Raw genomic sequence first — 14,532 nt, 5'->3', positions numbered from 1 at the left:
AACAAGTGGTTAGGTGTAATGGTAAGGCACATTAGACTCCCAAGAGAAAGACGCATGTTTAAACCTTGAAGATGACATTGTTGGGAGGGACACTATAAAACGAACATGAAGAATATAAAAAACACACATATATACACTTTAGAAAATGGATAAATATCAAAATTATATATGAACTTCTATTTCGTGTAATTATACGTATTAATTTTGATTTTTCTTTAACTGTACATATTTAAAGAAATAAACACATCAATTTATTTTTTATATTGTATAAGAATAATTATTTAAATATATAAACATAAAATGTAGTTATATCAATAATGAAATTTATAGTTTATGAAAACCGAATCAAATCAAAATGACACGTATAAAATTACATAAAATTAAAATTTATATATTTATTCTTTAAAAAATAACCATAATATATATTTTAATCCAGTTAATAACATGTCCTAAAGTTGGGAAGTTGGGACCATGAGATCTAAAACCTTGGAATTAGAAAATCTCTCAGTCGATTTTGGAACTTAAAGAATAAAGATTATATGCCATTATTCCTTAATTTCTTTGGACAGTATGACGGAAATTAAGGATTTCATTGACAAAGTGCTTTTAGAGTATATTTTTTAAAAACGCATTGACCATCTTTTATTTCATTAATGAGGTTGTTTCTTTATAATTATAAAATTATTAATTAATACAATAATAAAATTTATATGATAACAAAATTATATTTTATAATTCAATATTCTTTTGACTTTGTCCCTCAGAAAACCCACCATAATTTTGACTTATTATTTGCACATGCGCTGATCCATAAATCATACTCCTGCCTGCTTATAATCTAATGTTTTATGGATCCAATGGTTACAAGAGGTCAATTATTTAATTTAGATTATAACACACTCATTACGTAAGGGAAAAATAGTTTATGTAACAAATATATTTACAGAAAAATCGATTAGAAAAAACAAATAATGAAGTTTTGGTATAATAAAATTGAGTTATTAAAAACTATAGCATAGGTATTTTTTTAAAATTTTATATAAAAATATAAAAATATGATTATAATAATATGTAAAACATTTTTTATAATTTTTTAACTAATTTAAAATCCGATTTATCAATAACACCAATCTAATCAAACTCTTAAATAAATAGAGAGTAGATGTTTGGTATAATTATCATCTATATAGAGAGTGAATGAACAGATATATACTTACGAGAATTAAGGTTGGATCCATGTGTTGGTAGATTTTTTTCTCTTTGTCCATAGGAATGTAATTTTTTGCCTGTATAAAAATAGATGGAATCTATATTTTCAATGCAAAAAATGTCTCAGAAATTATAAATGAAGAAAAAAAAAGAGAGAGAGTAGACTTGCTAATTATTGGTACTTACAAAGTCATTGGTCAAGTATAAAGTGTAACAGATGTATTATAGGATGTAGTAAAAAATATAAATATAAATAAAAGTAGCACTTATCATACTTTTAATCTTTTTGTGGAGTTTAAAAAACTCCATAGATGATGTATCAAATGATTACTCTATTCACAATTGTTATAACATAAACAATAACTTCAAGCATACTCCTAGTTGGAAGAGTTAATATATCATTTTATATCTAAGTTCAACTTGGTACCTTAGTTCAGCTTCAGTGTTCAATGTGGAATCTTTTCGTAGGTATTGATCGTTGTATTGACTATCTAGTTAGTGTTGACTTTGCATTAGTTTATAGGCAAGGTCATGGTATGGCTACAGCTTTGGCTGTAGCAGGGGTGAGAAGATCAGCGTTATTTAAAGCTTGGTGGTGATCTATTTTCTTTTTATCTATTAGTGGTTTGCATGTGTGATGGATGTTTTGTTATACCTTGTTTATCTGGGTGTTTTGTAATTTTTGTCTAGGAAAGTGGCTGGTAATTTACCAACGGCTTCCTATTATTAATTTATTCACATCAACTGAGCCAAAAAATAAAAATAAAAATTCAATGTAATTTGGTAAAAAGTACATAGGTGGTTAATTGTGACAAAAATAGAGCTCAAGTACCAAGTTGAAAATCAAATCCAAAATCAAGTACCAAATAATATATTAACCCTAGTTAAATTGTATTTGTCAATTTAAAAAAGTAAAAGTAACATGGAACCCCTATACTAGGAGTTGGATTGCATTTTGCCCCCTCCACTAAAAAACTAGCAAATTAGTCCTCGTACGTAGACCAAAAAGCTGGTCCTTTTATTAAAAATTTATCCCTGTACGTCAACATGAGGTACACATGACAGGTGACACGTCACTGTCTGATTATTCCATCAATCACGCCAATTTTTTAACAATATAAATGGGTGAAATTTTCAACAGAAAGAACCAATTTGCTCTTTAATATAACGTACAGGGACTAATTTCTCATTTTTTCAATAGTAGGACAACATATAATCTAACTCTTGATATAAGGGGTTCCATGGTAGTTTTACCATTTCAAACCCAATATATGATTTGCAGATGCAGTTACCTCTTTAGAATTGCGAAGCATCAAAATGTGGAAAGTAAAATAGTACTGAAAACTGTTGGGAGCCTCGAAATGTAGTCCATGAAATGCAAATAAAATTTTCATATAATAAAAAAGACAAGATTCACCATCAAACATGCTCAGATTCCAGATGGCTCGAATCTGCAAAATACATAAGCAAATGAATTATATTATAAGATTCTGACAAGCCACTGTCCAATAGGGTGATACGTTTGGTACAATAAATTTAAATTTTGGGGCTCCTTAATTATATATCTTTTGGCTTAAATTATAAGGCATTGATTATTTGTCATCTCTTATGAATTTGGAAGAGACATTTATATAAATAATTAAGGTCGTTTATGAAGGATGATGATGAAGCAAATCTTTGATCAAGATTATGACTCTACAATCTCACCAAAGGTAATTAGTATTACGTTCTAGGGTTGAACTTGAATAAAATCGAACTCGAGAGAAAAGATTGGAGCGGGAGAAAGTTAGAATTTTAATTTAGTTATATAAACTTAATAAGTATTGAATGTAGTGATAAGATACATTATATTACTAAGAAAAACTCATGATCGACATTACCAATAAAAACAGTTACAATTCCCGAAAATATTAATCTTCTTGAGGTAATGAATAAATAAATATTGTACTAATTTGATTAATTAGCTAGCTAGCAAGTACACCCAACATTCTAAACCAACTTGGCTTAGGGTTGATCAGCCAATAAACTGGTAATCACATGCCTTTGCTAGCATATATTATATATGTATATATAAAATATAATCACTTGTGTTGAACACATACAACAATTAATAAGATCACTTGTGTGACTCAAAAATCAATAATGTGAGAATCCTACTTGATTTCTGGCAAACTATTTTCCACTTTTTTTTACTAATAAATTAGCTCTGCTTCTCCCCCACTTGTTATTAATCAATCATTATAACAAATATATATTTACTATATCATAATTAAATTTAATTATCATCTCTGGCTTGTTAATCCCAAGTATATGTAAATATCTAATGATTATAATAGCAAAAGAGAAAAGGGGGGTTTTTTTTTTAAAGAATAAACAATTGCTACTAACATAAACCCTAATCTCAAATGTGACAATTAAGCAAAATGATTCAACAAAATCCTATGTTTGATGAAATATACTTGTATATTATTATAATAACATTGATCGTACATGTTCTTATATCATAGGTGACGTTCATAATCACATGCCCTCCAAAGCAAATTATAAAAATATAATAACAAAAATGTTTTTTTTAATATTATATTTACACGTCAACATTAATTGAAGATAAAGAAGATAAGGAGTGGAATATCAAAATTTTACTTTAAAGAGGGAATCAATTGCATAAGGATTGAAAGTAATTAGTTTTTTCTTATATTATTTTTGGGTCTTATTAATAAAATTGTTATTAGATTTATCATTTCATTCTTATTTTCAATAAAAATATGTGATTCAAAATTTGACTTTATTTGAATAACACTAGATGGAATACAAATAATGAGAAAAAATAGTATATCAAAGATTTTTATAATTCAACATTTTTTTATGAAATATTATATTTATCTTCATATTTATATTTAACACCCAATTTTTAATACCATACTAAATAATTTATTTAACGATAGATCATTGAAAATTTTAATATTTTAAATGTGTTTGATAATCATTTAATTTTTTTTACCTAATATAGAATGTTCAACAAAAAAATGTTAAGTTGATTTTATTTTATTGAAATATTGAAATAAATTATCTTTTTCTAAAGAAAAGAGATATTGAAATTACCATATTTATCTTTTACCCAAAGCCATCCAAAACAATATAAACGTCATATTAATAAGATTAAAACTAAGAAATAAATAATTTTTTAAAATCATTATTTGCTTTTATCAGACAAGATAATATAAACTTAGCACTTATAAAAAAAATTCAATACTTAAATTTTTTAGCACTTAAAATTTCGGTTTATCAAATAACACCTAATCAAATTTAATACTTGATAAATTCATCACTAATTTTTTTAACACATAAATTTTCAATCCACCTAACTATCTAATTTATTAGTTAAATTTACAATTACTTACTATGTGTATCCAAGAAACAATTCATACAAGTTCTAATATATAAAAAAAACAAAATTAAAGTAAATGCCTAAAAAGATTTATTATGTATAATTGCAATCAAATTCAAGGCACATATTGGGATTTAATCAAGTACCAACCATGTTAAATTGTAGTGAAAAAAATTAAAATAAAATCCCACATAGATTCTAAACAAAAATTAAAGAATAAAAATAGAGTAGATGATGGGAGGGAAAAGAAGCTTATCTAATTATTGGTGTTGCAAAGAAGAGCCAATCCGAAAACGCTGCGAATTGTTCATGCAATACATATCATTTTCAGGAAATTGCACCAATCCAAAACCAATATTCAAAAAAATATATTTTCTCGAGATAAGAAAAAGTACATATATATACAAAATTTGAGGGCTTTTTTTTTTTTGAGAAATTACATATATATGCAAACAAAGGAAATAAATTAAGAAAAAAAATGTAAGTAAATAGTTTGCATAATTTTGAAAAAGAACCAAGAAAACTGATGAGAGCAATTATATATAGCATTATCAATATGTTGGACGGATATGGGGTTTTATTAATTAGGTCAAATTGCCCTTAATGGTATGAGCCAATTTATTTTTTGGTGAAGGCAAAGGACGATTTTGATATTGGTCAAAGCTTTTTTAACATAAATGAAAGGTCGTATATTCGAAAGGGCATTAGAAAGGTTTAAAAAATTATGTTACTAGTTTGTAGAAAAATAATAATTATATTTTTCTGCCTTTTTTTTATGAACAAATATTTTTTAAATTAAATTAATTAATGTGCAATGCTTATTTTACAATCAGATCCAAATAAATTAAAATGAATAATCAAGAAAAAAAAAGGTTAAAAGGGATTACTTTTGAAGCCTGGCAGAAAGTGTGTTGCATTGCATGGCGAATGCATTTACGTTACCCAGGAGGCCATGCAAATATGTTAAAATTGTATTTTAGCTCCTCCTAAAATTGATAATTTTCAATTTAATCTTTTAAAAATTATAAATATATAAGTTATTAAAATGATTAAATTGTATTTCAATTCTCATAAAATTATACAATTTAATTTCCATGATATAATATATACTTATTTAGCATGAGCCGTGCATGCATGGCAATCCTTGATGTTTGTGAGTGTTGCGGACATATTGAATGTTGAGTCATCTCTCTCACAATATTGGAAAATATCACAGTACGAAAAATACCTAGGCTACCTCTACATTTCTTTTGAAAGTTAGGTTTCTGAGAATAGAAGATAGGTACACAAAGGGTCATTTTCAGATTATGGATCACCTCCATAAACCAAGAAAAAAGTAGCATATAATGGAATATTAGGGGGATAATGGCAGCAACAAAGATAGTGGCACCCTCTTATTAGCTAGGGTGGATGGAAGGCATTGCGGTGAATCATAGGCCAGTTTTTGGGCAACCCACTTGGGTGGATCTTTGCTCTAATGCATTTCTATGGAATATTACTATGAAATTCAGCATGTTGATGCAACGGTTGTGGAAAGAGATAGAATTGAGTGGTTAAACTGTTTAGGAACAGAGAATCAGAAGCGGAGAGGCAGAAGGAGCCCGGCCCCTTTGGGATGTCTATCGATTTTTATTAAATCTGGTCGAATTCTGAATCGAATTATAATTATATAACAACTTTCAACACTTCAACCTGACGCGGATACGCTACTTACATTAACCATCAAAAATATATATATCATTAATTTAATTACATGATCAGTAAGCTCATCAATCACAGTATAAGATATGATTCAACGTTAAACACTTAACTAATAAAACGATTTAATTGCAATGATTTGCACTAATAAATGTTCCTGTAAGCATGACTGAAAAGAGGGCCTGAAATGAAGTCCATGTCCACCTTCTAAAGTGTAAATAAAACATCAATCGGGCTCCCTAGAAAAAAGTAGGAAACAAATAATAGTGGCCTTCCATTTTCTAGAGAAAGTGGACATTTAAAAAATTTTCCGTTTTCTCTCAATTTTGAAATTATACAAATTGGTCTCTCTAAAAAATTTCAAAATAATTTAATTAATTTCAAAAGCTAATAATTAAGGATAATTAATCACATCATTAATATTTTTCATCAATTGTACATGATTTTAATTGATATAATAATAAATTTAGCCCTCAAAGTTTACACAATTTTTAATTTGGTCCTAATTTAACATATTTATCTCATAGCATTTATGTAAATGTTGAGATCAAATTTATTGAATTTTTTAAAATTGAGGTCAAAATGACAAAATATGTACACATCGAAGGTTAAATTATTACTATATTAATCAAAATTATCTACAGCTGACGGAAGACATTAACACCATGATTTATTGTCTTCAGTTGCTCACTTTCAAAATTGATAAGGATGAAATTGCTTCAATTTTTTTTTAGAGAAATCAATTTGCTCAAATTCAAATTGAGAGAGTTGGAGAGGTCTTTTTACCTTTTTAATAATTATCCGTTTTGCAGTTTGAGACTAGTTCTGATGGAGTCAAAAATAGATGCAAGTAAAGCCTTTCTAACAATAAAAACTTTGGAATAATCTTACATTATGTTAACCAAACACTCAAATTTTACATTACAACCAAATAAATGAAATAGATTAATGTAACATCCCTGACATTCTATCCCATAATATTATTATCATAATGCTCTTACTATTAATTTAATACTTCCAAAATCCAAACCCCATAATGAGGCTAGGCCTAGCTTCCTTTTAATACCCTGCTTGATGCCCATGAATCCATGATTATTGTTCAAGCTTTGAATCCCTAATTAAGACTCGATTAAAAGGCTTAAAAAATACAAGCCCTTTGTTATTAATAACTTAGTTCATATTAAATTTTTATTTATATAAAAAAAATTAAGGGCTTATTATTAGTAGATATTTATTAGTGAATATGGGTTAAGGGCTTATTTGATAATTCATTGCAATGTGATTCAATGAAAATTAATATTTTGAGGTGTTTGATTTTTTTTATTTATCCATTTGGTAACAAATGCTAAAAATCATTTAATTGAATTTTTCCATCAAAATCTTCGAAAAAATAAATAATAATCAAATAATAATAATTTAAATCAACTACTTCATTATTGTTACAAATATTTATTATTTAATATTTGATTTTTTTAAAATTTTAAAATTTACATTTGTCAAACATTATGTTAATATTCCGTGCGCTTATTGATGTCAATATAAAAAATTCTAACATTTAATTTTTTAATATTTTTTAGTTTATCAAATACATTCCAAAAAATAATCTATAATATTTTCTTCTTCAATTATTAATACCTTAAAGTTTTAAGTTCAAATCTTAATATAATATTTTAAAGTAGCTTTATTTTAAAAAAATATATATTATATAAACTATTAAAAAAAAGCTGATATTTATTTAAAAATATATATTTTAATAATTTTACAATTAAATTGTTATTAAATTAATTCGTAACACAAATAATATTTTTAAAAATATATATATACTTAAAATCGTCATCACCCTTCATCAAATATTTGAAAAAGGAAAATACAAGTAGCAAAAGTTAAAGAACTGGCCGACCATTATTAGTTGGTCCTTTGCTCAGTCGGCAATAATAAAGCCTACTCGAAAATCATATTAAAATATGTTTGAATTTATATTTTTCTAGTTATTGTAATAGTAATTGATTTGATTATTGTTCGAAATTTGATAAATTTTTTCAATTTAGTGCTTGAATTTTTAATTCATTTATAGTTTGACGATGTGACACTCTAAAAAAATATCACGACATCACTTTCAAATTTTTAAAAATTATATAATATATAAACATACAAATAAATTATAAAAAATATATAAATCTCTTTCTAAAAAATAAAAATTTCTTAAAATAATTTATGCATAATTTTTAAGTATCAAAATATAGATCTTGTATCAAATATAAATATCATATTAGATAAAAAAAACATAAATATCATTAAAAAATTATCAAAGTGTCAAATAATATATTAAACATTAATCACAAATTAAATTTTAGAATAAACAATATAAATAAATAAAACATGCATTATTTTATGCCACCTTGATGGTCGAACAGGGTAAAGTCAGAGGAGTCTTCTGCTCTCCTGCAATTATTTATAAAAGCTATGTTCAACCCCCCACGCTCTTTATTCCAACTCTTTTTCCTATCACTAATTTTGCATTGGATCTTAGATCGACACCTCATTTTTTTGACCATATAAATATATAATGGCACCTGTTTTCGTTTTCGCTTGGAGAAATTAGGTTTTATGAAGATGAGCTGCCTAGACAGCAACTTTTGCTTTTATTATTATTGTTATTATTTTTTGTTGAATATTCTTTTAAAAGATTAAATTATCTGAGATTGTGAATCAAATTTTTTTTTAATCATATCATTTTAAGTTCTGGCTATTTTGTGTTTATAAAATTTCTTGGTTTCGGGTCATTTCATAATTCATCTCAGGTTTAGTTCATTTTAAGTTTACTTCTTCTAGTAATTATATGTTTGATTGTTTTTTAGATTGTGTTATTCATGATTTTTAGTCGGATTATTCGAGTTCAAAATATTTTTAATTGCTTATTCAAATTATTTAAAATTCAATTAGAATCATTTCAGATTTAAGTCTTACATTAATTTTTATTGGAGATATTTTCAAATTCGATATTAATTCTTTCATGGTCAAATTTAATTTACATTCAAATTAATATTACCAAATTTCAATTCAAAGTTTACGAGTCTATATAAAATAAAACATTAAATATACTAGTCTCAACCAACCACACTCGAGTCTTTAAATTTGAAAAAAAATAAAAAAAAAAGTCTTGCCGACAATGTCATTTTGAATTATTATATTAACGACGCCCAAGACCTCTTTATAAAATCTCTCTCCTTTTTTATCTTTTTGCTACAAATTTATAATTATATCCCGAAACATATATATATGATTGAATTGATTCTAAACTTAAACTCTAGACCAATTAAGAATAGAAACCTACTTTTTCCTAAAATAATCAATCATATTCACAGTAAAAATATTATAGATAACTTCGTGTTCTGATTTAAAGGTCAGGACATTCACCACCTTAAGTGCGGCTTAAATTTGACGTATAATCATCAATTTTTAGCGATAAAAATAAATAAAAATTTTTATTTAATCTATAATAATTAATTTACTCATTTTTTTAAATATAAATCACTTTTATAATAATTTTATCTAAAATCGATAGCAATCAATTAAAAACATATATAAATTTTGTCACTAATCGGTTATAGGTATTATTATATCATAGCCTAAAATACTTGAAACATGGACCAAATAAGGAAAGATAATCTTAAATTAGAACATGCATCAACCCACCTATCATCATTCCCCTAATTTGTACCTTTTTTATCACACTAGGCTATCATTGGACATATTAGTGAAACAAAATTACCCAATCTCTTCCAATTTACACCAATCCCTTTTTGTCAGTACAAGTAGATTAGACCCCACTATAAACAATGGCATATAAACTGAAACTATCAAGGATTTCATTGGCCAATCAACTCTGTTCTCAAAAGATTAATTAATAAATATATTTTATCATCATCATCATTATAACAGTTAGTAAACTAAGATTTTCCCAATTTCAACCAAGGGCAACCATAGAAATATGGAGTTACTACTCATTAGGCAAAACCTAGTGGCTAATAGTATCTTTTAATTCAACAAAGTCTACAAAATATACAAATGTTTGTCACCCATCAAAAGGACATTACAGACTGGAATATAAAAGAGAATAAAAACAGGGTTTTTTTTTTTTTAAATGATGGAAGCGCCCCATTTTTTTTATTTTTTTTATGATGAACTTAATGACAGATTTTATGAAAATGGGAAAAAGAAAAGGGTTGCTTGAGAAAATCTAAGTACAAGAAGAAGAAGCAAACCCAAATCACATTCACACAGATAAAAAATGAAATGAAAAACCAAAGAGGACATAGTGGCATACTGTCTTTAATCGAAGAATTCCCAGGGGAACTTCGGTGGGGCTGAGTTATTAGCGGTTGATGAAGATGTAGATGTCGAGGTGACCGGCAATGTTGCCGGGGATGAATCGAATGTTTCCCATTTCGTAGTAACTACGACCGGACCAGATGCCTGCTGGTGCTGATGCTTGTGCTGGTATTGTTGATGGATTGGCAAATGAGAAACCGAGTTGCTCGATTGTTGCTCCTGGATTGGTGCTAATCTTTGCCTGGATTGCTGCTCTTGTTTTCGAACACTATGCTTATGTCGATTCTGTGTTTCGGATTGAGCTCCATTGGTACTAGGCATGGCGTTTTTAATCTTCAACATATCCAATGTTTCAACATATTTTTGAACTCTGCTCACCTTCATCAACAATAACAAAATAAATCCCAAACTTTATACAATCAAACTCAAACCATATAATGAACAAGAAATTGAAGTTTCAATACCTGCATTTTTCTTTGCAATTTGACATCACCATCAGCCATAATACCATCCAACTTAAGCAATTGATTCATTAACTGTTCAATCAAATTAAGCACATCTTTCTCTGCTACTTTCCCACCTTTAGTAATTATAGATTCAAAAGTAGACACCTACACAATATCCAACACTTTCTAAGTACAATTTATGAAGCTCAGAAGTTAAAAAGTACTCAATAATATGTACCTGATTACCAAGCCTATCAACCTCCAAGCTGATTTCAGAGATAGATTTAGAAGCTTTTTCCAGTTTAGCATTCTTTCTCATCTCCAGTAATCTCTTTTCTTGGCTAATCGGGTCTTCAATTAAAACAAGCTTGGATTTGTCTTTCACACCGGCTGTATCTAAAAACGCCTTGGAATCCCTCTCTTTGTCTTTGTATAAAAGTTTTTGGTCTTGATGGTGTAGCCCTGTTGGGCCTGTTAACATCTTCTTCAACTCTCCTGAAACCCTCAAAAAGTCATTCAATAACTTAATTAAGTAATAATTAATTGATTTAAAGAGAGAAAAAAAAAAGAGTTAGGGATTTACCGAATGTAGCTTGAGAATTGATGCTGATTTCATGATAGATTGACTTGTATTTGACTCTGACTCTAATTGTCGGCGGTGGGATAGGGGGACGACCGGTGTCGAGGTCTCGCTTTTGAACCAACATGCCACCGGGTCTAAGCTCCCAATCATGAGCAGTCGGTTCACCGCCACCGACAAAACCTGATTCTCCATTTGTCACCGCCGGTGACAGTCCTGTCGCTTTAGTCTTCATCCTCATCATCTTTTTAAAAAAGAGGGATATTTATTGTTTTGGATCTCTGGAAATGGTGAAAATGAGACGATCTGTATCAAAAATCAAGGAGAAGAAACGTATTTTTCAGACAAAGTTAAAAAAAAAAATCAGAATCTGATCCCAGCATTATAGGAGAACAATCCCTACGCCTACGCGTATTTACACAACAAAAAAAGAAGAAGAAGAAAAAATAATTTTTTTAAGCAAAGACAGAAAAAGAAACTGAAACAGAGACTCTTCACCTTCTTCAACCTTTTTTTTTTTTTATCTCTTTATTTCAGCGAACAGCCAATGGCGTCTTAGTAAAGGCAATGTAAAAGAAAGGGGGGAAAACAAAGCGCAAAAACCTTCGATTCTTTCCCAGAAAATTCTCAGATCGCTGACGGAAAAAAATTTAAAGCTTCAGATCTCTTTACAACTATAATAATGTAAACAAAAATATCTCGGAATTTAAAAATAAAAAATAAAATGATGAGACTAAGAATCTGCGATTTTTTCACGATGAAATCACCAGGAAAAAAGAAAACAATGTCAAAGAGTTGAGGACAGCGAAAAAATTATAATTCAAAGAAAAGTGGAATTCTTTTTTTCAGAATTTTCAATGAATCTCTGGAAAACTCGCGGAAGAAGGAAAAAAAATATGAGAGAAAATGAATAAAAAACGAGTGGACAGCTAACTCGGCTGCTATGGTGACTTAAAAGAATCAACATTATTATATAAATAAAAAATTATAATATAAAATAATTATAAAACCAAAATACGAAAAAAAACAAAAAGAAACCATGGGTCAAATTTTACTATGAATCTTTATATTACGCATATGTTGTAAATTTTATTTATTTATTTATTTTGGTCGATTTTAGTTTTTCTTTCCTTTTTTTTAGTTTTAGAATTTCGATTTTAATTCAACTCTTAAATTTATTTAGTTGAATTTTTTTATTAGTCATGTATTATGGTTTTATGTTTTTCAATTTAATTATTTTTAGTCTTTATACTTTTCAATTTTTAAAATTTCGGTCTTAAAGTAAATAATAATTGTTAAGTTCATTAATTGACTCTTTTATAAATAATATGTTAAAATAACAAATTAATATGACATTACATATATAATAATATATTTGTAGTATTAAATTTTAAAAATAGTAAGACTTAATGAGCATAACCATAATCATTTAGTGAGACTAAATTTATAATTTGTGCATAACATAAGGACTAATAAATAATTTTTACAGGAAACAATTAGAAGAACAAGGAAGCCGCCAAACCGTGTAAATTTTTTTGGAAAAAGAACACGAAACATAGGTCTTTTGAGTTTCACCAACTCTGGGTGCTGCTCTGCTGCGACATGGTTTAACGAATAAAAGTAAGGGCTTCAAAGCCTAAACGCTGATGGTCAGACACGTATGGTCTCGAGGGGTATATTGGGGAGTTCTGAATATTCAATGGTTCAATAGTTAACCAGATAATTATAACGAACGGCTGCGATGAGCGGATGATATGATGCTATGGAAGTTTGAGGAGAATGGGCCAACGGAACCGGTGATGGTTCACAGTCAAATACTGCCGCATGCTTTTTTTTTTTCCTCTTAACTTTCTACACGTGTGACATTCACCCTTTATCTTTTACTAGTAGGAGGCTTTTTAGCTTTGATTAAATTGTTAAAATTTGTTTTAAGTGACTTGTATTTTTTTTTAAGAAAATGGTAAAGGAATAAAGGATTAAGAAAATAACACTATTATATTATAATAATTAATTTGGAGATAATATATAGTTAGTGATAATTATTGAGTTTAATAGATAAAATACTAGTTGGAGTAAAATATATCAATAAATAAATACAACAAACTTATCAATATAATCTGAATAAGTTTTAAAATAAAATTAATTTAGTAAAAATGGAAAAAAAATCAAAATATACGTCAACGAGGTGAGATCAAGGGTGAAATTAGAAAAAAAAATTTGGGCCAAAATTAAGTTGTATATTTTTATGAGAGTTAAAATGTAATTTCATTGTTTCAATAGCTCGTATCTTTACAAATTTTTAAAAGATCAAATCATAATTTTTTTGTGGGTCAAAATGTAATTTTACCACTTATAAATTTAAATTAATATAAAATTTAAAAGATTAAAAATTAAATTTCATATTTTAGGGGGATCGGGGTCCTGCTAGCCTCCCTTCCATTACCCCTAGTTGAAATCATATGTAATTCATAAGTGAGTTCTCATTTCAAATTAAATCCTTGATAGAGTTAGTGACACATGTTAACTCGAAACTATTGAGGCAAGAAAAGTACTAGAAACCAAATCCTAAAACAAATATTAAATATTAGCTTTCGAATAATTCAATGATAATTCTGTAATTTTTCAAATTTTGAGTGAGAAAAAATACATATATTAATAGTTTAATGACTTTGAGTGTAATTTACCTTTTTTATTATCCTATTTTTGTATTTATTATTCAAATTTAGTAATATTTTTTGCATTGCATTTGTTCATAAAAAAATCAAGAAGTTCGGGACTTGGGGAGGCCCTCCTTTTTTAAACTTCCTTCAAAGCAAACAAACAAAACTTTGACGACAGGGCGGCACCGGTGGGGCAGGTTAAAGTTTTGGTCCTTTTTA

General features: G+C 27.6%; 1 protein-coding gene across 6 annotated transcripts; it reads right to left on the bottom strand.

The window, feature by feature from the left end:
- Positions 1 to 10,317: 10,317 nt before the first annotated feature.
- LOC121224405 (BAG family molecular chaperone regulator 1) lies at positions 10,318 to 12,721 on the bottom strand. 6 transcript variants are annotated; one of them, XM_041107699.1, is made up of 5 exons: positions 12,152 to 12,721; positions 11,657 to 11,959; positions 11,312 to 11,568; positions 11,092 to 11,238; positions 10,318 to 11,005 (listed from the first exon to the last, which is right to left on the bottom strand). In XM_041107699.1, the coding sequence occupies exons 2-5, from the start codon at positions 11,895 to 11,897 to the stop codon at positions 10,628 to 10,630; spliced, it is 1,023 nt and encodes a 340-aa protein (XP_040963633.1). In that variant the 5' UTR covers positions 11,898 to 11,959; positions 12,152 to 12,721; the 3' UTR covers positions 10,318 to 10,627. The 6 variants fall into 6 exon arrangements, with proteins under 6 accessions (XP_040963633.1, XP_040963634.1, XP_040963635.1 ...); XM_041107700.1 differs by having other exon boundaries at positions 10,318 to 10,997; positions 12,152 to 12,613; XM_041107701.1 differs by having other exon boundaries at positions 10,318 to 10,997; positions 12,162 to 12,597.
- Positions 12,722 to 14,532: the final 1,811 nt, after the last annotated feature.

This window comes from Gossypium hirsutum, chromosome D12 (genome assembly GCF_007990345.1).
Source record: "Gossypium hirsutum isolate 1008001.06 chromosome D12, Gossypium_hirsutum_v2.1, whole genome shotgun sequence".
Classification (NCBI taxonomy): domain Eukaryota; kingdom Viridiplantae; phylum Streptophyta; class Magnoliopsida; order Malvales; family Malvaceae; genus Gossypium; species Gossypium hirsutum.
Note: the sequence above shows the minus strand (reverse complement) of the source record. Positions and strands in the feature narration are given on the sequence as shown.